This window comes from Anomaloglossus baeobatrachus, chromosome 8, assembly GCF_048569485.1.
Source record: "Anomaloglossus baeobatrachus isolate aAnoBae1 chromosome 8, aAnoBae1.hap1, whole genome shotgun sequence".
In the NCBI taxonomy this organism is placed as follows: Eukaryota; Metazoa; Chordata; class Amphibia; order Anura; family Aromobatidae; genus Anomaloglossus; species Anomaloglossus baeobatrachus.
This window is the reverse complement of record NC_134360.1, coordinates 210,319,836-210,346,438: the sequence shown is the minus strand read 5'-3', so window position 1 is coordinate 210,346,438 and position 26,603 is coordinate 210,319,836. Positions and strand designations below refer to the sequence as shown.

At 46.1% G+C, this 26,603-nt stretch overlaps 1 protein-coding gene across 1 annotated transcript in view; it reads right to left on the bottom strand.

The window, feature by feature from the left end:
- The window catches only part of TNN (tenascin N), a 96,976-nt gene that overhangs the window by 4,493 nt on the left and 65,880 nt on the right, over nt 1-26,603 (bottom strand). The window contains exons 9-14 of the mRNA XM_075320146.1: nt 25,996-26,126; nt 23,070-23,202; nt 20,697-20,848; nt 20,500-20,596; nt 12,648-12,812; nt 11,982-12,145 (exon numbers count right to left, since the gene is read on the bottom strand). Coding sequence (XP_075176261.1) covers nt 11,982-12,145; nt 12,648-12,812; nt 20,500-20,596; nt 20,697-20,848; nt 23,070-23,202; nt 25,996-26,126 — 842 coding nt within the window. The remainder of the gene's footprint in view (nt 1-11,981; nt 12,146-12,647; nt 12,813-20,499; nt 20,597-20,696; nt 20,849-23,069; nt 23,203-25,995; nt 26,127-26,603) is intronic.

The window sequence follows — 26,603 nt, the reverse complement described above, 5'->3', positions numbered from 1 at the left end:
GTATGTAGGCTCGGAGATCCACACAAAGAACAAGGATAACGGAACATATCTTAGCAAATTTCCACTAATCTTAAAGACATATATCCTTATCAACCCAAATAGATCAAGCCTCCAAAAAACAAAGATCAAAGAGCGTATTCCCAATCCTCTGTGCCAGAAAGGTCAGTAACGAAAACATTCCCAAGTAAACCAAAGTCTAGATTTGTCATTCCTGAAAAAGCAGGTAGCAAGAGGGTGAATAATCCCAGAAACACCCATATCCCTCAGGAGGGCCACCAATAAAGGCAACGCACCCAGAGAAATCTTGTAACAAACAAAAAGGAAAAGCGGAACATAAAAAATAAAATGTCTTGCTCTGATTGTCAGTGGAAAAAAATACTTCAATAAATATGAGCTAGAATGCCAGGGATGAATATTGTGAGTGCATTCAAGTAGCCATCAAGTCATCCATGGCCAAGCATCTGGTATATGAGACTTTCAAAGTGCATGACCTAATGGCATCCATGAAGTGGTCCTGGTAGTAAAGGCATTTCTAAAGTTGCCTAGTCTAGAAAATGTTGTATACGAAATACAGTATATAGCCATTATTTACCCGTTCAACCACCCACTTCACCAGAACGGCCAATCCTTGTGGTTCCTGCCAGTCCTACACTGATGACTTCCCTTTTACATGACCACTGCAGCGAATAACTGACCTTAGCGGTGACATTTCTCTTTGACTTCTCAATTAACTACAGCAATCACGTGAATGATGGATAGGACATCGTCACAGCTCGACTAGCATGGGCCATAAGAGTAGCAATTGTGTTGCAGCCAGCCTGCAGATATACAAACAGTGCCCCAGCAGCCTTAATCAGCTGCTTGGTGACAGGCCTGGGGGGCATATGCCCCCCTGCCCCCCCGGGCTAGCCCGACCCCGGCCGGCAAAGGAGTCAAGGGGGGGGGGGAAGTAATATTTATTTCATTATTTTAATATGTTCCCTAATCTTTAGCAACTTTTCAGAAATTCTGAAAAACCACTTTAAGCAACATATGCTCAGGTCTGTGCCTAACGCATCTGCTTTATCTAAATGATCCCAATCGTAGCCGTTGATAAAAACAGATAAGTAGTGGTATAATTGCTGCAGTAGCTACGATAAGAAATGTTACCTCCATTGTGCTTGTAGGGAGGGGAAACACTGCATATAGGAAAGAGGAGCTAGCAAGACTAAGGGTTACTTTGCACGTTGCGACATCGCTACTGCGATCTCGTCGGGGTCAAATCGAAAGTGACGCACATCCGGCGCTGGTAACGACGTCGCAATGTGTAAAGCCTAGAAGCACCGATAAACGATCGCAAAAGCGTTGAAAATCGGTGATCTGTGTAGTGTCGTCCATTTCCATAATTTCGCTGTAGTGACAAGTACGATGTTGTTCCTCATTCCTGCGGCAGCACACATCGCTGTGTATGAAGCCGCAGGAGCGAGGAACCTCACCTTACCTGCGTCACGCCTGCAATGAGGAAGGAAGGAGGTGGGCAGGATGTTTACGCCCCGCTCATCTCCGCCCCTCCACTTCTATTGGACGCCTGCTGTGTGACGTCGCTGTGACGCCGCACGACCCGCCCCCTTAGGAAGGAGGCGGTTCGCCGGCCAGAGCGACGTCGCAGGGCAGGTAAGTGCATGTGAAGCTGCCGTAGTGATAATGTTCGCTACGGCAGCTATCACAAGATATCGCATCTGCGACGGGGGCGGGGACTATTGCGCTCGGCATCGCTACAATCGGCTAGCGATGTCGCAACGTGCAAAGTACCCCTAAGCCCCATTTAAAATGTAGATCCAGGGGGCCTTCTAGAGTACAGTATAGAAAGCGTCAAGGGCAGTAGAGCCAGCGTAATTATTGATAAAGGCAGTATTTGTGTGTGTACTTCGGCATTTAGAAAGCACAATATTCTATTATCTCACTCCTTTAAAGATATTCTACAGCGGCAGAGACGTGGCACAAAGTGGAAAGATTCTGAATTCATATGTCTTTAAAGTAAAGTATATTATGTTAATGGCTCTGGCAGAAATCCAAAAATAGCAGTGAAATTATGTAAATGCCTGAAATCAGCAGAACATCCATTGTCTCCAATGGAGATCAGACCCTACATCGACTGTTTTTGCAGCCTTACAAGGCAGAAGAAGTGACAGCAAATCTATTCTGAGCCATTTTCTGGAGTGATATACCATAACAAGGAGCCTCACGTCTTCCCAGGGATGAATATCTTACGCAGAGGGGATTATTTCTAGAGGAGCCATAAAACAAAATGGAAATGTGATAGAAAAAAAACCCTGCTGGGCAAATCATCATTTATGCTTCCTATAAACTACATATTCCGCAACTACAAAAAAAACGTGATATTGTCCCTATAGAAATATTCTGCAGCAGTTAAAGGCACACTGTCCAACATTACATGGACATTTAAGCCCACCTCCAGGACTCTTCTGGGAACAAACAAAACTGTACCAGGATAGGTGTGGCACTGTTTTGGTTTAATTTTACCAGCTGATTTCAGGCCAGCAACAAGCACCAAATGACAATATTCAATATGTTTGCTATTCATTTACTAGCCAACGAACAATGACGGGGATCAGTGATGGGGACAAAATGATCGCTAATGCGACTGTTGTGTTACCATAGAGAGTGCATATAAGGGCGCAGTCAACAAAGATGACAATTTCTGGTGGCTTTCTTGACCTGAGAGTGACGTCATGTATTTATAAGCTTCAGTGGAGAAAGAAGGGTTAACACCGCTATGCCGTAGGAAGAAAACTTCAGGTAGGATCATTGATAGTGATTTTACTCTACGCGTTTCAGTGATAAGCTCCTTCCTCAGGAAAAATCACCATCACATTGGTGATTGTTCCTGAGGAAGGAGTGTATCTGCAAAACGTGTAGAATAAAATCACTATGCAGGATCCTATCTGAAGTTTTTGTTCCTATGGCAGAGTGGTGTTAACCCTTTAGACTTCATTGAAGGATTGTTTGTATCTCTGGGGCTGCTGGAGCCGTTTCAAGCTACAACAGTGGTTCCGTCTGATAAAACCTGGCCAGGTGAGCAAGTCTGCACTCATTACCTTTCATTTATCCCTCCAATATAACCCTATTGTGCTTTTGTGTCTTCTATATAACTAGCCTGAATTTCTATGAAGCTGTCACTGTCTTGTTCCACGACTAGGGAATTATTCAATGTTTTCATTGCTGTGTATTGCTTTTCTGTTGCTAGGCAGAAGCTTTGACTTTCCTAGTATTTTGTCCCTTCCTCCTCCCTGTAGCTCTGTGATGTCAGCATTACCCGCCCCTTCTTCTCCATGGAGTGTTTTGCATCAGCCATCTTACATGTAAGGCCCCTTTCACACATGCCATCAGTCACAATCTGTCGCCTTTTGAAGAAAACGGATCCAGCGCTGGATCCACTTTTTTCTCATTGACTTGTTTTAGCAACGGATTGCGACGGATGGCCTCACGTTTCATTTGTCTTTCGACAGTCGAAAAATGTTTGTCCGTCGGACGGAGACAACATCCACAGTAACGTTTTTTGTTTGCGTCAACAAAACGGATAGTGACGGTTCCGTCGTCATCTGTCGTTTGTTGGAATGTAAGCCTACGGGTGCAGGATCCGTCATCATCTGTGAAATGACGGATTACTGCGATGGATTCCGTTTCTTTTTAACTGAGCATGCTCAGATGTGTAAATCCCCTGCTGGTCAGAAAATCTCTCTCTCTCTCTCTCTCTCTCTCTCATTGTGGCTGAGTTATACTATCTGAGAAACAGATATGAACATGAGTACGGTTAATGTCAATACCCGAAGAAATGGTCTGTTCAGGCGCCATCACATCCATGAGTCAGAATAGTCATGCTTGGCTCAGGAGAGCCGCCGACCAGTCCGAGCATTTCGATGTGATGCAATCGTTGTCTATGTTATACGGGTGTCTGACTGCTCCTTTATTGGCAGCACAACACTGAATAACATGATGTGCTGAAGATAAAAATGATTGTCGCATAAAAATCAAATCACCCGATGAACAAAAGTTTTGCTCATTCATTGGGTGAAAATTACAAGAGCTGATAGCCGTTCCTCTCGGCTAATCTAAACATTTCTTTTCTAGAAGAAAGTCATCAATAAACCTGGACAACTGCTTTAAAAACCAACTAAGCTATTTTTGTAAATAAATTGTTGATCAGTTTTTGCAAGGCTATGAATATCTGTAATGTATTCCATTACCTTATCTTGCAACATTTTCACTGCTGTTTTAACTGCTTTGTTCATGCACTTAGAGTAGCTGTTTTGAACTGCAGGACTAGCAAATATCTGTACATTAGTGTGAGCTTCTCTGCTCCTCTCCCTCATGTCAGACATTATTTACAAAAAATTTCCCTGTCTGGGCATGTGAGATGGGAACAGAGAAGCTCACACTGGTGTACTGATATTTGTGAGACCTGCCGTCCAAAACAGCTACTCTAGGTACATGAACAAGGCAGTTAAAACAGCACTCTCAACAAGGAGTTTGAGAGAAAAGGAAGAAAGATAACATAATAGAGTATATAATAATACTTTATTTCTATTGCGCCAACATACTCTGCAGTCTTTGCAAAGACTGATTAAAAAAGAATTTTTGCTACTCTAAGGCCCGTTTCACACGTCAGTGAAAAACACAGACGTTTTTCACTGGCGTGTAAAACACGCACATGTCCCTGCGTGTGCCGAAAATCACGGCACACGTGGGTTGTCTAAGTGCAATCCGGGCTCCGTTCTCCGTGGCCCGTGATTTCACTTAGAGATTCACTCACCTGCGCCCGCTCCCGCTGTCCATGGTGCTGATCGCTCCCGCGACGCAGCATCCGGCCGGTGGTGACCCCTGCAGGAGCTGCTTCCGGGTCGGCTGTGTCGCGCATAATGAATATGCGCGACAATAATGAGCCGGCTCAGAAGCAGCAGGGAGAACGGGCTGCAGAGGACATCGCTGGACGCCGGGTGAGTTAAAATGTTTTTTTATTTTAAAAGCACGTTTTTTTCTGGCACGTGTTTCACAGACCACACCACTGCGTGGTCCGTGGAACATCAGTGATGCCAGAAAAAAATGGACATGTCTCCGTGCAGCAATCACGCACACGCGGGTACGCCGCACGGATACACGTGCAGTGAAAAATCACTGACGTGTGAGCAGACCCATTCATTAGAATGGGTCTGCGTATGTCAGTGATTCTGGTACGTTTAAAAAAAAGCACAAACGTACCAGAATCACTGACGTGTGAAAGGGGCCTAAGGCGGGCTTTGCACACTACGACATCGCAGGTGCGATGTCGGTGGAGTCAAATTGAAAGTGACGCACATCCGGCATTGCATGCGACATCGTAGTGTGTAAAGCCTAGATGATACGATTAACGAGCGTAAAATCGTCGTAATCGTATCATCGGTGCAGCGTCGGCGTAATCTATAATTACGCTGACGCGACGGTCCGATGTTGTTCCTCGCTCCTGCGGCAGCACATATCGCTGTGTGTGTGAAGCCGCAGGAGCGAGGAACATCTCCTACCGGCCTCACCACGGCTTCCGTAGGATATGCGGAAGGAAGGAGGTGGGCGGGATGTTTACATCCTGCTTATCTCCGCCCCTCCGCCGCTATTGGCCGCCTGCCGTGTGACGTCGCTATGACGCCGCACGACCCGCCCCCTTAGGAAGGAGGCGGGTCGCCAGCCAGAGCAACGGTCGCAGGGCAGGTGAGTGCATGTGAAGCTGGCGTAGCGATAATTTTCGCTACGCCAGCTATCACACGATATCGTACCTGCGACGGGGGCGGGGACTATCGCGTGCGACATCGCAGCATCGGCTTGCGATGTCGCAACGTGCAAAGCCGCCCTTAGGCTATGTGCCCACGCTGCGGATTTACCGCGGATTTTGCCGCGGATTTGCCGCGGATTTACCACGGATTTTCCGAAAATCTGCAGCAGCGGCACTTCCAAGCCATTTCAATGGCATTTTGGAAATGTTGTGTCCACGCTGCGGATTTTTCCGCGGCGGATTTGCCGCGGATTTTGATCCGGAAAAATCTGCAGCATGTCAATTATTGTTGCGGATTTTGGTGCGGATTTTGGGTATAGAATGGGGAAAAAAAAAAAATCCGCATCAGAATCCGCGGTAAATTCGCGGTAATCCGCGGTAAATACGCGTCAAATCCGCGGCAAAAATAAGGTGCGGCTTTGCCGCGAAAGTCGCGGACTTTCATGCAGAAAAATCCGCAGGTACATTCTACCGTGGACACATAGCCTATGTGTTTTCCTGTCCTGAATTCCACATTTAGCTCCCGGTCATGAGCCGATTAGCAATTATGTTTCCACTCTATACTATAATACAGCACTAGATCCAGTTGTGATCTGCCCGATTGGCTCAGTAGCTAAGTGCGTACATACCATGGAAGAAGACACTGTGACCCTTGAAAAGGACGCTAGTGGATGAGGAGATCCCATGCAGGAGTTAATTAAAAGAACCGTGTTGGTATCCAGCAAAGACTGAAAAAATAACCCAAGGGTCATGGAAATGGTGGAGGAAAGTTAAACTCTACACCCTTCTGTCTTTGGTGGCAACCCCATAATAGAGTTGATTTTCACGTTTACATTCTGTTCTTTGCCAGTAGCCAAGACAGGCAACAATAGGCTAATTAACAGAACAAATGGTTACAATTTTATAATCGGGGGCACATTATCTGAGCGCACCCCAACTCTCCACAATTCTGATTGGAAAATAGGGGCTCTTTGCTAATAAGTACCACCACCTTTCAGTAGGAAGCATTTTGAGGGTGCAGTTTCACCAACTACGTCTTATTAGAGAAACTTATGTATGCCCTGAATTGAAACAAAGCAATAATATTTGCCAAAACAATATATATATATATATTCACAAATTAAGAATGTATTAACTTTTCCAAGAAAATAAGCTTCTGCTTCCAGATCTCCTAACTATGTCTGTACGAGAGGCTGTTCACATATGCCCAAACTCCTTCCTAAACTAGAACAAGGCCTTGGCCAATGAACAATGCCAATAATTGACGAAGGAGACAGATGTTGAGAGAATAATATGAAAGTAATAATGAAAAATCGGTGTGAACGTAATTCCTTTGTGTCCTAATTAATGTGTAATTGTGCTCCTGAGGTGGTATACATCTGTTGGCTTGGTGTAGCCTCACATCCACACATCCGCAGCAGATTCCTAACCAGTCATAAGGGTATTTTCTATGGCTGTTAGAGATTTCTTCTGGTGTTTTTGTTTTTTTTTCATTTATTTCACCCCCTGGCGTGGTATCACTAATAAATGTTCTCTGCCCTCATTAAGATACTTACCAGCATTCTGCTCTTCCCGGCACCACTTCACTCCTGTTCCACCATCGTGTGACCGCAGCTTCGTTCTGACTGACCAGAAGTCAGAGCTAACGGTCACAAACTCTTAATACAAGCCTATGAGGCATTTTTACCTTGAGAATGTCACCTGAAGATTTTCTCTAACTTCACTGACTGTCATGGCGGTGTCAGGTCCTATTCAGATTCATAATTCTGACACTCCGCCTGAGAGATTCTCTGATGTCTGGGATCAATACATGCAGACTCGGTCGTCAACCCGCTGTGTGCTGATACATTCCCCTCCTATATATATTGTCTGAGTCCATCCCCCTATGCCAGCTATAGCTTGTCTTTCTTGGTCTTGTGTGGTGTGGTCAGGGCCGGCGTCAGCACCCGGCAAACCCGGGCAAATGCCGGGGCCCTGGAGAGCCGGGGGGGCCCACTCGGCCTCGTCAGTTCTCCTGTCCCTTGGCCGGGGCCCACTCGCCTTTACAGTTCTGCGGTCCCTGGCCGAGTTCTGGGGACCGCAGTCCTCGGCAGCAATCTGCGGCGCCGTCACTTTAAGGCGCGCAGACATCCTGGTTTGAATTTCATCTGTGGGCGGAGCTACCGCCTTCTCAGTCCCACAGATGAAGGAGGCGAGCTTCTGTCCGGCGCTGTGTGGGCCCCCTCTCCACCGTGACCTAATCGGGTAAGTGCCCTCCCCGCCTCCCCATTATGGGCCCCGGTGAGCTGCTTCAATCCCCCCAGATGTATGCCCTGGCCCCTGCCAATCCCCCCCGCCGATTCCGCGGGTGCTGTACCCACCGAGCCGCGGGTGTGGGCCCCGCCGAGCTGCGGGTGCTGCCGCGGGTGCTGTCCCCGCCGAGCCGCGGGTGTGGGCCCCGCCGAGCCGCGGGTGCTGCCGCGGGTGCTGTACCCGCCGAGCCGCGGGTGTGGGCCCCGCCGAGCCGCGGGTGCTGTCGCCGCCGAGCCGCGGGTGTGGGCCCCGCCGAGCTGCGGGTGCTGCCGCGGGTGCTGTCCCCGCCGAGCCGCGGGTGTGGGCCCCACAGAGCAGCAGAGTTGTGTGCATTTGTCTGAATGTAGCAGAGTTGTATGTGTTTGTCTGTATGTAGTAGAGTTGTATGTGTTTGTCTGTATGTAGCAGAGTTGTATGTGTTTGTCTGTATGTAGCAGAGTTGTGTGTGTTTGTCTGTATGTAGCAGAGTTGTATGTGTTTGTATGTAGCAGAGTTGTGTGTTTGTCTGTATGTAGTAGAGTTGTGTGTGTTTGTCTGTATGTAGCAGAGTTGTGTGTGTTTGTCTGTATGTAGCAGAGTTGTGTGTTTGTATGTAGCAGAGTTGTGTGTTTGTCTGTATGTAGTAGAGTTGTGTGTGTTTGTCTGTATGTAGCAGAGTTATGTGTGTTTGTCTGTATGTAGCAGAGTTGTATGTGTTTGTCTGTATGTAGCAGAGTTGTGTGTGTTTGTATGTAGCAGAGTTGTGTGTGTTTGTCTGTATGTAGCAGAGTTGTGTGTGTTTGTCTGTATGTAGCAGAGTTGTGTGTGTTTGTCTGTATGTAGCAGAGTTGTATGTGTTTGTCTGTATGTAGCAGAGTTGTGTGTGTTTGTATGTAGCAGAGTTGTGTGTGTTTGTCTGTATGTAGCAGAGTTGTGTGTGTTTGTATGTAGCAGAGTTGTGTGTGTTTGTCTGTATGTAGTAGAGTTGTGTGTGTTTGTCTGTATGTAGCAGAGTTGTGTGTGTTTGTCTGTATGTAGCAGAGTTGTGTGTTTGTATGTAGCAGAGTTGTGTGTTTGTCTGTATGTAGTAGAGTTGTGTGTGTTTGTCTGTATGTAGCAGAGTTATGTGTGTTTGTCTGTATGTAGCAGAGTTGTATGTGTTTGTCTGTATGTAGCAGAGTTGTGTGTGTTTGTATGTAGCAGAGTTGTGTGTGTTTGTCTGTATGTAGCAGAGTTGTGTGTGTTTGTCTGTATGTAGCAGAGTTGTGTGTGTTTGTCTGTATGTAGCAGAGTTGTATGTGTTTGTCTGTATGTAGCAGAGTTGTGTGTGTTTGTATGTAGCAGAGTTGTGTGTGTTTGTCTGTATGTAGCAGAGTTGTGTGTGTTTGTATGTAGCAGAGTTGTGTGTGTTTGTCTGTATGTAGCAGAGTTGTGTGTGTTTGTCTGTATGTAGCAGAGTTGTATGTGTTTGTATGTAGCAGAGTTGTGTGTTTGTCTGTATGTAGTAGAGTTGTGTGTGTTTGTATGTAGCAGAGTTGTGTGTGTTTGTCTGTATGTAGCAGAGTTGTATGTGTTTGTCTGTATGTAGCAGAGTTGTGTGTGTTTGTATGTAGCAGAGTTGTGTGTGTTTGTCTGTATGTAGCAGAGTTGTGTGTGTTTGTCTGTATGTAGCAGAGTTGTGTGTGTTTGTCTGTATGTAGCAGAGTTGTGTGTGTTTGTCTGTATGTAGCAGAGTTGTATGTGTTTGTCTGTATGTAGCAGAGTTGTGTGTGTTTGTATGTAGCAGAGTTGTGTGTGTTTGTCTGTATGTAGCAGAGTTGTATGTGTTTGTCTGTATGTAGTAGAGTTGTATGTGTTTGTCTGTATGTAGCAGAGTTGTATGTGTTTGTCTGTATGTAGCAGAGTTGTATGTGTTTGTCTGTATGTAGTAGAGTTGTGTGTGTTTGTCTGTATGTAGCAGAGTTGTGTATGTGTTTGTCTGTATGTAGCAGAGTTGTGTATGTGTTTGTCTGTATGTAGCAGAGTTGTGTGTGTTTGTCTGTATGTAGCAGAGTTGTGTGTGTTTGTCTGTATGTAGCAGAGTTGTGTATGTGTTTGTCTGTATGTAGCAGAGTTGTATGTGTTTGTATGTAGCAGAGTTGTGTGTTTGTCTGTATGTAGTAGAGTTGTGTGTGTTTGTCTGTATGTAGCAGAGTTGTGTGTGTTTGTCTGTATGTAGCAGAGTTGTATGTGTTTGTCTGTATGTAGCAGAGTTGTGTGTGTTTGTATGTAGCAGAGTTGTGTGTGTTTGTCTGTATGTAGCAGAGTTGTGTGTGTTTGTCTGTATGTAGCAGAGTTGTGTGTTTGTCTGTATGTAGCAGAGTTGTGTGTGTTTGTATGTAGCAGAGTTGTATGTGTTTGTCTGTATGTAGCAGAGTTGTGTGTGTTTGTATGTAGCAGAGTTGTGTGTGTTTGTCTGTATGTAGCAGAGTTGTGTGTGTTTGTCTGTTTGTAGCAGAGTTGTGTGTGTTTGTCTGTATGTAGCAGAGTTGTGTGTGTTTGTCTGTATGTAGCTGAGTTGTGTGTGTTTGTCTGTATGTAGCTGAGTTGTGTGTGTTTGTCTGTATGTAGCAGAGTTGTGTGTGTTTGTCTGTCTGTATGTAGCAGACTTGTGTGTGTGTGTCTGTCTGTATGCAGCAGACTTGTGTTTGTGTGTGTGTGTGTGTGTCTGTCTGTAAGTGTATATGACTGTATAGATTTGTCTGTTTATATGTATTTTTGTGAGTTTGTCTTTAAATATGTATATGTACGTGTTCGTATCGGTGTCTGTGTGTGGATGGGGCCCACTGGGACTCTTCCGCCCGGGGCCCACAAAAACCTGGAGCCGGCCCTGGGTGTGGTGTCCCAGATTTTCTGGTGCTAGTAGTTCTTGTTGCTTTATGCAGTTGTGGTGTTTACAGAAGTTGCCTTTTTTAATATCCTACTTGCTCTTGTTTTCATCCTGAATCGTTAATTGTCCTATCCTGTGTGTGTGTGTGTGTGTGTGTGTGTGTGTAGTGTGTAGTGTGTGAGAGTTTTGCTTTTCCCTTGTCTGTCTACATCTGTGTTTAATATCACACTCCTGCTCTGTCGTTCCCTGATGGGAGGGGGTGGTGGGAAATCAGACTAGGTCAGGTCAAGAGCAGAGCCAGGAATGGAACCCAGGCGTCTCCACCATTAGGAGTATCCCTGAGATTAGGGATAACATAGGGCCTCCTAACATGAGGGACAGCATAAGGGCCCTTATCTCTTGTTATCCAACAAGTCACATTGTGACAAAGAAGTGACCTATGGCTTGTCCATCAAACACTGGAGTAATCCGGCACTTCCCAACCAGAAGATGACCGCAGAGGTGCCAAGAACAGAAGAATTCAGCGGCCGGTAAGTATATTACTAGAAGAAAGAAACATACAATAGTGATACCACTCCGGCTAGGAAGTTTTTTTGAAAAAACTTTGAAGTGGTGCTTTAAGCCTGATTATAAGAACTGGTTCTACCGTAGACGTCTGAGGATTAATCAATGAGACACTATGGTAGAATTTAGAATTATATAAAAATAAATTACAGCCATGGTTTGTTGCAGAAACCCAATTTTTATAAACTATACAAGGAAATTCAGAGTTAATAAAGAGGATGTCTTTGAGTCAGAATGGAGAACATCTCTTTTTCTGGAGGACCTGTCCTTTCATGCATTACTCAAGCAACACATTGATTTGATTGGTGACAGTGTAATGCCTAATTTCCCCTATGGAGGCATTGCAGGAAAACTGGACACTTATTCATTAATTTAGCCACAGATTACAGCAAAATGGAACCTATGTCTGGCCTAAATTACATTTATTATTTATTCAAGTAAAGCCAAACCTTGTGACTTTTTATGTTTTCATACCTGGCTGTGATTGTTATCACCATACTGCCCCATAGGGTTGGCAAGGTGGCAGTTCCTGTACCAGAAGGCACCACGATGCGAAAGAGCGCAATTAGTGAGCGCAAGGTCATTATCCTTATCCCATGTAGTGAATTTCAATCCGTTGTGATATTTAAGAGCATCGCCTAAAAACAGCAGCAAAGAATTATAAAAAAAAATGGCAAAGAAAACCCAATATGTCAGATTACATTTTAATAAATTTAGCAGACTCCAGAAAGTCGTGTCTACCCCTAGTAAATCATATATACCTTTCAAAAAAGTTGAGAGAACAGCGAATTTGCAGAAAGTAGCAAATGTGTCATGCACCATAAATATTTGCAACTTTTTTACACCCCTTTTTGCATAAATCCAAAAATAATTTCCCCAAAATAGATTCTAAGTAGAGATGGGCGAGTGTGCTTGATCGAGTACCGGGGTTCTCCAACGCAACTCGAGAACCGAGTATAATGCAAGTCAATGGGAAACTCGAGCATTTTCAAACCGAGATGCTCAAGGCACGATGGCCTAACGAGCTGTGGGGAGAACGCTCACTAATCAATAGTTGTAAGGTCTTCTTGTAATACTCAGTGTATAACTCAATACTGCTGAAGTTCTAGAATCTTTAAGAAGGTTATTAAGAAGTCTTACCTGCGGTGCCGGAGTATTCGTCAACTACTAGTTTGTATCTGTCCCTAGAAGAACCCACATTGAAGTTGCGGTAAACGGCATAGGCTGATTCATCTCCGGCGCGGAGGTCCACACGCAGCTCATAGTTCACTGGACCAGTTGTAAGTTTATGAAGCCACTCCAGACCTGCCCGGATGTACAGATACAGATAATATTACTGAAAAACAGAACCCACTGTTCTTACATTCTGCCTATTAGATTTTCCCATGCGCTGAACCATTGGATGTTGACACAAAACAGTAAATCATTGAAGGGGTCTTCTCACAAGAATTCTAATCCATGTGCATGCTTTATTAAAGGGGTTTTCCACTACTTTTACATTGATGGCCTATCCTTAGAATAAAGGCCCCGTTACACGCGTCAATTTATCGGTCCGCCCCCATCGTTTGTGCGTCACGGGCAATTTGTTGCCCGTGTCGCACAAAGTTGGTAATCCCCGTCACACGTACTTACCTTCCAAACGACCTCGCTGTGGGCGGCGAACATCCTCTTCCTGAAGGGGGAGGGACGTTCGGCGTCACAGCGACGTCACACAGCGGTCACCCAATAGAAGCGGAGGGGCGGAGATGAGCGGGACATAACATCCCGCCCACCTCCTTCCTTCCGCATTGCCAGCGGCCGCAGGTAAGCTGTAGTTCGTCGGTCCCGAGGTGTCACACGGAGCGATGTGTGCTGCCTCAGGAACAATGAACAACCTGCGTCCTTTACAATCAACGATTTTTTGAAAATGAACAACATGTCAACGATGGACAATAAGGTGAGTATTTTCCATCATTAACGCTCGTTCGTTGGTGTCACACGCAACGACGTCGCGAACGATGCCTGATGTGCGTCACGGAATCCGTGACCCCGGCAATATATCGTTAGATACGTCGCTGCGTGTAACGGGGCCTTAAGTCATCAATGTCTGATCGGCCAGGTCCGACAACCCGGAACCCCACCAATCAGCTGTTTTCGGTACCGGCGGCAGCAGCAGGCAGCTGGAAATACTCAGTTGTGGCACTGCTCCATCTTTTGATAGGGGCCAAGGACAGGTGCACATTCGCTTGCTATTAATTAGAATGGGTGGCGGATGTGCAGTACCTGGCTGTGGCCGCTATCAGAAGACAGAGCAGCTCCAAAACTGTGCATTTCCGACTGCCTGCTGCCGCTGCCAGGACCGATAACAGCTGATCCGATAACAGAGTGTCGAACCCCGGCCGATTAGACATTGATAACCTATCCTAACCTATCCTAATGCGGGCTTTACACGAGACGACTGATCGTGCGATGCATTGTCGGGGTCACGGTTTTCGTGATGCACATCCGGCATCGTACACGACATCGTCTCGGGTAAGACCTCCTAGCGATGCAGTAATGCTCACAAATCGTGAGTCGTGTACTCATCGCTAGGTTTCATAAAACTGTTTAATTAAAATGGCGGCGGTTGTTCATCGTTTCCGTGGCATCACACGTTGCTCCGTGTGACACCCCGGGAACGATGAACAGCAGCTTACCTGCCTCCCGCGGCTGTTGCCGGCTATGTGGAAGGAAGAGGTGGGCGGCATGTTTACATCCTGCTCATCTCTGCCCCTCCGCTTCTATTGGCCGGCCGCTGTGTTACGTCGCTGTGACGCCGAAGATCCCTTCGCCCACAGCGAGCTCGTCCGGAAGGTAAGTACGAGTTACGGGGGATAAACGAGTTTGTGCGCCATGGGCAACTAATTGCCCGTGACGCAAAAACGACGGGGGCGGGTACGATCGATCGTGCTATTGCACAATCGGTCGTCTCGTGTAAAACAGGCTTAAGGATAGGCCATCAATGTAAAAGTAGTGGATATACGCTTTAATATATATATACCCTTCAAGAAAAGCGCCCACTCTACCCTTTCCAATGGTCAGTCATTTATATAAATGGCCGGCATGAAGAGCTGAGCAAAGGGATTTGCAAGATCCTGGTCCAGTGTCCATATCAGGAATCTATGGGAGCAACAGCAGGACCAGGGTCCTGAGAACTTTCTTGAGTACCACTGAAATCCTGTCATCTTGGATCGCATATTAAGCGGTGTGCACATGTGGCATTTTTATCACATTTCTCAGTGCAGTTTTGTCATAAAATCTGAAGGGTTTCCTGATACCAGCAAAGTGAATGAGAATCCTGAAGTCTCATGCACACGTGTTTTCTCTGCCGATTTGGTGCAGATTTAAATCTGCAGTAGGTCAATTATTTTAGCGTTTTTGCTGCAGATTTAACCCATACTAATGACAGAAATATCTGCACCAAATACACATCAAAAGCGCTGCAAAAAAAAGTGCATTTTTGCAGCTGCATTTTTCCTGCCAAGAGATGTAGAAATTCCTGCACTAAATACTTTACATGTGCACATACTATTAAGCAGGCTTTACACACTGCAATATCGTTAATGAATTATCGTCAGGGTCATGTCGTCAGTGACGCACGTCCGGCGTCATTAACGATATCGCAGTGTGTGACAAGTACGAGCGACCTTAAAAGATCGCAAAAGCGGTCAAAATTGTTTGCCACGGAGAGGTCGTCCTGAAACCAAAAATCGTTCTCTGCTCATTAGCGATGTTGTTCGTCGTTCCTGCGGCAGCACACATCGCTGTCTGTGACACCGCAGAAGAGGAACATCTCCGACCTGTGTCCACCGGCAATGAGGAAGGAAGGAGGTGGGCGGGATGTTACATCCTGCTCATCTTTGCTCCTCCGCTTCTATTGGACGCCTGCCGTGTGACGTCACTGTGACGCCGCACAAACCACCCCCGTAGAAGGAGGCGGATCGCCGGCCAGAGCGACGTCGCAGGGCAGGTAAGTCAGTGTGACGGTTGTAAGCGAGGTTGTGCGCCACGGGCAACGATTTGCCCGTGTTACACAACCGACGGGGGTGGGTACGATCGCTTGCGATCTCGCTAGAGAGATCGCAGCGTGTAAAGTACCCTTTCAAGTTTGCAAAGTAATATTAAGGTCACTTCTAAACTACTGCTTATATTAATTTTTTAGAAAATGATGTATTGTCTTCCAAACTGCTAATGCATTCCAAAAGCTGCCAAAAACAGACAACCTTGGTTTGACCGGCTATATGTCCAATGTGGCTGAAGTGCCGATACTTGTCTAGTATTTTTTTGCTGGTGTGATTAGAATATCTGTGCAGTCACCCCTCACACATTGCACCAGGGATAAGACAGTTTTTATATAGTCACCCTTTAAAGGGAACCTGTTGGCACATTTTCACATATTGAAGTAGTGATATGGCTGTAGAGGCGCTTGTCCCCCAGTAAAAATGAGATGTGAAACCATATGCAAATCAAGCTAAACGTGCACTGGTTAGTGTCACCAGGTTTTTGCCACCTCATCTGAGAGCAGTGTAGGAGGTGGTGGTGTTCCCCACACCCCCATTCCTTTTGAGTTATACAGTGTGTCCACCCATATCCTGTCCATCGCCATTAACTTGAGAACGGCGGCAGCTATAGGCATAAAAGTGGTGTCTAGGTATAGTAAAGTAGCCATGTGTTACGCAATGAAACCACCTATTGCGCCACCTGGTGGAAAACAACGGAGTTAGCATTTTTATCTCGAAAATGGAACGAGATAGAGAAAAAAGTGAATTACAAAGTTGTAGGGCATCATCAATTCAATACGAATCTCCAACTTACATACAGAAATGCTATGATATAAAACCTATGACAGCCCCAAAAACATTAAATGCTGGTCACGCATATGGCGCTCATTTAACTTTGATGCTCAAAGTGGCCCCCGTCAGCTGCAATGCACATCTGGACTCTGGACAGCATACTGTATCTTGCTGCACGTTGTGCAATATGGTGGGTGACACGTTTGCACAAGCATCTGTGATACGTCGTGGTAGGTCCTGCAATGTTGGTGGAAGGGTCGCATACACCTGCTGTTTGATGTGACCTCACAGAAAGAAGTCCAATGGGGTCAGGTCAGGTGAGCGTGGAGACCACTCCAAGCAGCCACCATACCCAATGACTTGTAGGAAGGTCTCTATGAGGTATTGCTTCACGTCCGCAGCCTTGTGAGCTTTACACGTTCTAATCATAGCATTTCTGTATGCAAGGTGTTGATTCGCATTGAATTGATGATGCCCTACAACTTTGTAATTCACTTTTTTCTCTATCTCGTTCCGTTTTCGAGATAAAAATGCTAACTCCGTTGTTTTCCACCAGGTGGCGCTATAGGTGGTTTCATTGCATAGCGCATGGATACTTTATTATACCTAGACCCCATTCTATGCCTATAGCTGCTGCCGTTCTCAAGTTAATGGTGGTGGATAGGATATGGGTGGACACACTGTATGTCAAGTATGTTTTACATGTGCGAAGCAGAGATGCTGCAGGAGTTTGTGTGGCGCCCCTGAGGCTTCAGTCACCACAGAGGTACTGCACCTCAGCCAGAGGTGTGGTATTCTATCTCGGGTAAGGAGGAGATCACAACTAGTTCACATAGAAGCACAACACCCAGGCTCAGAAACACGTCATCAGACATGGCAGAGGGCGTGATTATACCTGAAGCAAGGCTAGGGGGGTGGAGTCGTAGGAATGGGAACACGAGACTGGAGTATAGAGAGAGAAAGAGGTGCAGTGGAGGAACTAAGCCCCGCAGCGTGGAGCAGGTACCGCTCGGTCCGGGCACCAACAGAAAGGCTCCTAGAGACCACGGGAGCTAACATGTCCTTATTCCACACATAATCTACAGGTGGAAGGACCAGGTCGCAATACGGGGATTGGTCCTTTGGTTAGAGGAGAAGAGCCTACGGGCTCCGCTAGCAAAACCAATGGCTGGGGTGATTCCAAGCACCACAGCCATACACCGCACACGAATTCGCTAGAAGGTGACCCAAAAGGACGAAGGGACAAAGCTTCACGCCACTCCACAGGGTTCACGGGCACTGATACAGGGTTCAGTGAGCGAGAGCGAAAGGCAGGAGGGCGAAGCAAGCGCAGAGACGACCAGGAAAGATTATACTTTACAAAGGTGCACCGGACTCGACCTCCGAACTACCCAGGATCGGCTGGAGCCCATCACGGTGAATCCCGGAACTCCAAAGGTGGTCCCTGGTGTGTGTGTAACCAGCTACAGTGAGTAAAAACCTTCACGACTGTATCCCTGTGTCGCTCTGTTATTAGCCTGCGCCCGTCAAGATAGACTACTACTACCAGCCCCTTCCGCCCTGAGGCCCAGCTCTACCTGTGGAGAGCTACACCATCTAAGCTGCATCACCATCTGCCCCATGGAGCCCACATCTCACAGCAGCGGCACCTAACTTGCCGCATACCACATATCCCCTTCATTTTCCCTAAACGACACCGCCGGGATCACAGAGCCGGGCCACGCCACCGCGGAGCCCCAAAGCCAGAACCGCCGCTCGCTAACAAGTCACCCCACGGCCCCGGTGCGGGCGTGTCATTTGCGGTTTCCCGAATTTAACGGAGTCAGAGCTGTGCAGCGGCCGGCGCCACCTAGCACTGAGGCCTGATAAAACCAACTGCGGGTAGCTGTAGTAACTGTGTATACGGTAATGTGAAGTGTGATCTTCACATTACGTTATGTGCTATTAATGTATTAGCAGTGTAATGTAAAGTATAAGAATGTTATGTAGACAGTGACAGATACAGGAGGGAAGATGGAGTCCCTGTGAATAGAAGAAGCTGGGAGCAAAGGTGAGAGGAGTGACAGAGGGTTGACTAGAGAGATGGATCTCTAGGGAGTTAGTTCTGCATTCGGGTTGCTGGAGTAAAAACGTGACCTTGAAAATTGGGTCCTTCGGGGAACCCGGAGCTATCCTTCAAGGGTCCGGAACCTACGGCTCACCTTGGGACAGGCTTAGAAGAGTCCAGAAACTAGATGGACGCCCAGAGCAAGAGTACCTGAGTACGCGCCTAACATAGTCAAGTGACTACAAGCCGTCAGTAGCAGTGGGAGCACCACAGCTAGCCACGGAGAGGGGGGACGCAGAGGCAGATACCCAGCAGCTGGAGGACTAGGTGCCAGATAGTGGGATAGGCCAAGCCAGAGTACCCCCGGAAAGAGCGGCAACAGAACTGTATAAGTGTGGCCATGTCTGTCGTGAAGGTGGACGATGTATTAAACCGGTTGCAGTTATTTTGCCAAGAGTTCTCCAGTTTCCTGTGTCTTTCTACTAAGATGGCGACCTGCTGCCTATGCACATGTGACGCCCTGGCCTATCAGGTCGTCACATGGTATTGTGCAATCTGCCCTTCTGTGCAATATCCACCTCCTCCTTGGTTACGGGTCCCCAACTTATGGTGTTGCCAACATCAGCCAATCAAATCCTAGGAACACTCTGCACCACACCCACCAGACACACCAGTGGACGGCCTGAGTGGAATAGGGTCGCCCACATGGGGGGTTGGTTAAGGGGAGGTCAGGAGTGTTAGGAGTAAGTCAGTGAAGTGTAGGAAATGAAGGAGAGAAGAGGTCAGGAGCCGGGCTCTTTGGAAGTAACTAGGTAGAAGACGGTGGTCTGAACCTAGTAGGAGCTGGACCCCCGGTTGCAGGGGATCGTGACAAGGAGCACGGAACTGTCGAGGAGGACAGCCGGCGGCCTTGTACCATCACTGGGCTGGGACAGGGGCACAACGGTCAGGGAGTAGCTTCAGGCCACCTGACAATTTACCCGACGAGAACGGAGCCTTCAAGATCCGCTCTCCACCCGCTCCAAAATCGGGGTACTAGCGCAACGAGGGGATAGGACTTTCCAAAAAAACGGTCCAGAAAATCCCAAGCGTGAACCCTGAGAGCAAGCTCTCTCAGCCACACTGGGGAGCGGGACCCGACTAGTTCTACACTACCGGGACTAACTGACAAGTGAACTTAGTGCCAGGAGGAAAGTCACAGATCATCAGGCAACACCATCGGGGACGGGACCCAAACTAGCTCCCCTCAGCGACAGTGGTGTCCAGAACTTTGGTTTCCCAAGTTGTCGGTGTCAGCTTTATGGACTGAGTGAGTACGCAAGTGACCCCCTTCACCCCAAACGGCACTCCACAACACCATCACCGAGTCCCGGAGCAGCCCCCCTACCCGTGGAGGCGTTAAAACACCTAGCTGCCCACTCCATCGCCCCAGGGTACTGCCAGCTGCAGCGGTGGTACTCCACCTTACCACACACCACTGGTGGCGTCACGAACTTTAGATATACAATCCCTGTAAATACCCCCTTTTATTTGAGTGGCCGTACGACCCCCGTGTCCGGACGCCCCTCGAGCCACCGCGGATACGGATCTGAGCAGCCCGGCTGCTGACGCGGCACACACAGTGTATACAAAAAGGTGCCAATCAGTGGTGTGGGCGGGGTTACACAGAGCTCAGCAGTCAGAGAACTGCTAAATCTGTAGCAGAAAACAAAGATTTTTTTTTTTTTCAAAACCAAAGCAAGCAGCCGAATAAGTGACGCATGGAATCAGAGTCTCTTTTCCTACATTATGCTCCTCTCAGATGGGGTATAAAAACCTGATGACAGATTCCCTTTAAAAGAAGCAGTCCAAATGCATTGACACACCCCTGGAGCACTTCCATCCTGATTTGCACATGGGTTCTACAATAGATTTCTCATGACTGGCGCATCTACAAAATAGGTATCATTTTTAATAAGGGACAAATGCATACACAGATTTCCCCTACTCGTGTATGTAAAAAAAAAAAAAAAAAAGGTGCTGACAGGTTCGGCTATTCCCATCTGAGCCATGTATGGAGTATCCACAGATATAATCCAATTATCTAGGCATACATTTACATTCACACTGTCACATTTCAACGCTTTTAACATACCAAGCCAGAATTCATCACTGGGATCTCCAAATCCCTCTCCATATGTCCTCCAGCGCTGGTAAAAGTCAAGCTTCCCACTTGTCCTTCTCTGGAAAACCTACAAGGTTAACAAAAAGAAGGTAATGGCAGAATTCATATAGAAAAAGCGTGAGAATAAAAAAAAAAAAAACACAAAAGATAACTCAGGGATCACTTACAGTCCATCCACCTCCATCCGTATCCTGGTCACAGTACACTCTGACTCCCGGTGTGTTCTCTCCTCCGGGGTAGATGGTGTACACACCACTCGCTCTGTTACCGGCAAGTCGGACTTGGGAACAATCCAAGGGGAATGTAATGACGATTGCCACTGGTGGAGAAATCAGAGAGCACCACGAAGATGAATATACTCTTTCCTATGTATAATAGTGACTCTTTAAAGTGTACGTGTCACTTCCTCCAAACCTCCCAAACTCCCACTATGGCCATATTTTTCTATATTTCTTTGTTAGGATAAGGTTCTACCCCAAAATAAACTTTTACAGCAGTCACAAGCCCTAATCTAAGTTTAATCTTCTGGGCAGTGCCTTAAGGAATCTGTCAGCAGGTTTTTGCTATGTAATCTGAGAGCATTATAATGTAGGGGCTGAGACCTTGATTCCAGTGATGTGTCACATGCTGGTCAGTTTGAGGCAATTACTGTTTTCTCTTCTACTGATCTAGCAGTTGTTTAAATGCTGAGCCCTCTATAACCCCGCCCACACCACTGATTGGCAGGTTTCTGTGTACACGGTGCATAAGCAGAAAGCTGCTAATCAGTGTTGTAGGTGGAAATACACAGAGCAGTTGACTAGGAGTCACAACACATCTAGTCCTGTTTTGAGGTTTTGCTATGTAATCTGAGAGAGCAGCATATTGTAGGGGCTGAGACCCTCATTGCAGCAATGTATCACATGCTGGTCTGTTTGCTCTCATCTTGAGGCAATCACAGTTTTCTCTGCTGCTGATTCAGCGGTGCTCCAATGCTGAGCCCTCTATAACCCTGCCAACAACACTGATTGGCAGCTTTCTGTGTGCACTGTGCATAAGCAGAAAGCTGCTAATCAATACTTTAGGTGAAATTACACAGAACAGTTTACTAGGAATTACGAGACATATAGTCCTCTTGTGAAGTTTTTGCTATGTAATCTGAGAGCAGCATAGGGGCTGAGACCCTGATTCCAATGATAGTTACATAGTTACTTAGGTTGAAAAAAGACCTAGGTCCATCTAGTTCAACCTTCCCCCACCAGTTCTACATTTGGTCACTATGATGTTTCACTTGTTGGTCTGCTTGCTTTCCTCTTCACAAAATCAGTTTTCTCTATAACCCCGCACACACCACTAATTGGCAGCTTTCTGTGTACATTGTGAATAGGCAGAAAGCTGCTAATCAGTGTTGTAGGCGGAATTGCACAGAGCAGTTGAGTAGGAGACACAAGACACCTAGTCCTGTTGTGATAATCTCCTGCTGATAAAATACTGATTTAATTGAAACAGCAACACACAACTTAGTAAGTGACACATCACTGGAATTGGGCTCTAATAATGCTGCTCTCAGATTACACGGCAAAAATCTGCTGACAAATTCTCTTCAAGTAGGAACAAGCCATCTACAAGCACTGAAATCACTTCCTTTTGGACTTGACGTCCTCTGCATAGCTCCATCTTCTTGGCATAAGAGAAATCAGGTGATAGAGTTGCTATAGGAAGGATTTTAAAGTGTGCCTAGGGGGTGTGATTACAATATCTACGGATGGACTTTTTCTGGATGAGGTGCCGCGCAAATAACTGGAATAGGTGATTAGCAACATATGACAGCTTTTTATATCTATAGTTTTTCTAATTTGTATGTTTTGATGACTTTGCATTCTAAAAAAGTAGTTATAACTGGGTTCTAAATGTTTTGCTACCCACAACCAAACACAGGATACATGAAAACCACCCTGAAAGGCTAAGGCTGCTTTCACACATCCCGTTTTTGCTGAGCGGCACAATACGGCGCTTTGCAGAAAAAAAACAACCGTTTTGTTTTGCCACCGGTTGCGTTTTTTCTGCATAGACTTGCATTAGCGCCGTATTGTGCCGCATGGCCTTGCGTTGCGTCCAGTTTTTGCCGGATGTGGCATGTTTAGCCCATGGAATGGAACGTTGCCTGGCACGTTTTTTCGTGCGGTGATTTACAATGCAAGCCTATGGACGCCGTCCTGCGGCAAAAAACGCATCCGGCGGCCGGATGCGGGTTTTTGCACTGCGCATGCTCAGTATCAAGCCGCATCTGTCAAAAAACGGACGGGCCGCATGGAAAAAATTATGCAACGGATCCGTTTTTTTCGCCGCATCCGTTGAATAGGTTTTTAAGCCGGATTGAGCCGCTCTGCAAAAACCGGATGTGTGAAAGCAGCCTGGTGCTGTAAGTATGGCCACCAAGTGGTAAAAATTGGTACTGCATGTTAGAAGGCAAACTTTCTTGACTTCGAAGCACCAGTGATGGTGACCAGAACTTTACAGCATGACCCATATATAAAAAAAAATCCTTTTTACGCCCTTACCAGTGAGGAACGTGGTGGTGGCTTGTCTGCTCTTCCGTGCTCCCTTGTAAGCTTTCAGGAACACATTGTAATTTGACCCCCTCTTGAGACCTTTCAGATCGTAACTCTTGGCTGCAGCATCTAATTTAATCTCCTGTAATTGACAGATAAATTCATCTTTTTCTGGGCAACACAACAACGACAGAACCATCCTAATAACAGTAGAGGTGAAAACGTTCACATCTCAGCAGGTGGACGGGAAACTCTCGGGTCACAGAATCCTTCGTTCTTCTGCTTAGATTTTATAACTTGACATTTTATTATATCCTTTAATGTGTTTTCAAAAGTAAATGTTCACTTTTCAACACTATTTTTATTTTTTTTAGGTCAAACATTTTGTGCAGATCCATTTCTGAAAATATCACAGGGGTCAACGTTTGATTATTTTCTGATACAGATCTCTAAATCCTAGAATTAAAAGGGTTGTCCGGCCCAAAAAGCACAGGTTTAATTAGTATAAGAAGTCATACTTACCTTAAAGAGGACCAACCACCATGATTTTCCTATATAAACTAAAGCCGGTGCTATACTGGCGCTATCATGTTGATTCTATACATACCTTTAGTTGTGAGATTGGATGTATACTTTCTGAAATACAGGCAAGTAAAGTTTGTGAAATTCACTGTTATTTGATTAATAGCAGCTACAGAATATCTAATAGGTGGGTCGGGCTTTGCTAGTTATTCCCGCCCCTGTCTGCTGCCTGTCCTTCTTCCCTGTCTCTGTTATTACAGGGGGAAGAAGGACAGGGGAGGAAGGACAACCAGGCATACAGGGGGGAGGAAGGACAGGGGGGAGGAAGGACAGGCAGGCAGACAGGGGTGGGAATAACTAGCAAAACCTGACCCTCCTACTAGATATTCTGTAGATGCTATCAATCAAGTAAAAATGAATTTCACAAACTTTACTTGCCTGTATTTCAGAAAGTATACAACCGATCTCACAACTAAAGGTATGTATAGAATCAGCATGATAGCGCCAGTATAGCACAGGCTTTAGTTTATATAGGAAAATCCTGGCGGTTGGTCCTCTTTAATAATTGGCCATCGTGCCTATTTCGATGCTTCTGGGTCTCAATCCTGGTCTTTGTGCTTACTATTGCAGCAGTGACATTTTGACAGGTGACCACTGCACTCAATCACTGGTTGTAGCATGTCACCACTGCAGGCAGTGATTGGCTGCAGCAGTCACATGTTTATTTGGGGAAATCATAGCAGCAGCAGAAGCACAAAGAGAGGGGAAAGAAAGGGAGTTTAAGAAGCATGCAAACAGGAGTGGCAGAGAACCAGTAAGGTGAGCAAGACATTCTTGGACTTTTTTTTACACTTTGCCTAGACAACCCCTTTAATCCCCCCCTTGGGGCTCACAAGGATCACTTAAAGGCTACTCCTTGTGCTTGCAAACACTTTGATACCTTAAAAAAAAACTACAAAAAAACCTCTTTAATACTATTGAATCTAAATAATTAAATTCTGATTGCCTTCAGACACCACTTGGGGGGAGCTTATGAGCTTACCGCATACTGGTCTGTATAATTGTATGCGCTAAGCTCCCCTGGTCCTGCTAGTAGTGGCTGTAGGCATATTATTATAGAACTGGTCACATATATCAGACCTGAAAGGTGTCACAATCGGATCACTTCAAGGCTAATCCACGTGCTTGCAAATACCTAGATACAGAAAAAAGAGACCATAAAAAGCCTCTTTAATACTATTGAATCTATATTATATCTCTCAGCGCTAAAATCCACCCACTTTCGACATCATTAAGTAGATATTAAAGCCTTACTAAACAAACCCAGCTCGTATTCCTCCATCTGGCATGGCAGTAATTACTTTACTGCAGAGTTTTACATGCACTAGATACCATGGTTTGCTCAATCATATTCTTTATGTTACTGTACATAAACCAGGCTTTAGATATGGAAATGAAACCATTGGGATTTAAGTACAACCCCAAATTACTAGTTTATGTCCTAGGGCTTGAGCGGTTCACTGTTACAGGCTCTGAATAGTGTTAAAACTTCAGAATATTCAGTGCAATGGAGGCTAATACTCTAAGCAAATATGGATTCAGTGGAGCTTGATTGAAAAGAGAAGTGGAAGTGGTTACAGCCGCACTCTGCTTTCTATGATTATGTAGAGCACCGGTCTCTGTGACCTATAAGCAAACGTCAGTAAGTAGGCCAAAGTCAGTAAGGAAGACAAAGTGATCACAATTATGCCGCTGCCCCGTTTTTGCATCCGACTCAGCAATTTATGCTTATTCCTTACTAACAAACTTCCGTTCAGAACATGCAAGGCCCCAAGCAATATGAGATATATGTGCTATACTCTGCTATGACATCAGGTATCTTCCTTCTGTCCAACCTCCTATCGTCACATGGAGTTTTGCACAAACTGTGCCGAATGTCATGGTGGCGTTGGGCTCTGTTCAGATTGTAGATTTTGATACTCTGCCCAATGGTTTCTCTGGTGTCTGGGATCAACACAGGCAGACTCTGGGTGTTGACCTGTGTGCTGAATCATAGGTAGGCTAGCAAGAGTTAATCTCTGCTGGTCTGCTTGCTCCGTTGATCACATGTTGTGGGGAGAACTATCACATCTGCTCCCCTCCTATTTATGCTGGTTGAATCCTTCCACCCATGCCAGCTATAGTTTGTCTTTGTTGTGTCTGTGAGGTGTGGTGTCCCAGACTTTCTGGAGAAAGGTGGGCTTATTGCTTGAGGCGGTTGTGGAGTTTAACCCTGTTGTTTAGTAGCTTCCCTCCTGCTCTTGTTTTTCCTCCTGAATCTCTTATTGTCTTAACCTTTCTGTGTGCATAGCTTTGTCTTTTCACTTGTCTGTCTTTATTTTTGGGGTTCATGATCACCCAGTAAATCCTTTACCTGTCGGTTTCCACCTTCATCCTCATAGGTGAGTATGTAACCATCTATCTGAGCTACAGGAGGAGTCCAAGTCAAGGTGGCTTCATTCTGTGAAACTTCAGTGGCCTGCAGATTTTTGGGTGCATCAATATCTAGATTAGAGGACATAAAATATTACATTAAAGAAAGGTTACAACACATTATGGTAATTGTATTGTCATGCGCTTGACTACACCTCCTGAAATTAGGAGTAATCCTGGAATTCCAGAAGGGCAGGCGGTTCTCCTTTAGAGACTGGAGGAGTCCAGCAGCGCACACACAGTGTCAGTGCAGGTGTGCTCTGATCGTTGGCTTCTCTCTGAAGCCGCTCACTCACTACACTTCCAGGTGTATCATTATAGTGAGCAGCAGACAGGAGACATAGTGCATGCACACTGACACTGTGTGCGTCGCTGGCTCCTCCATTGTAATGCATTGATAGCAATCCTGGACTTCCAGAAAGGCAGTCCGTTCTGCCTTAGACACTGGAGGAGCCCATCAGCGCAGTGAGTGCCAGCCACAAACAGTAACCAGGTATCAGAGCATGAGCACACTGACACTGCGCATGCGCCACTGGGCTCCTCCATTGC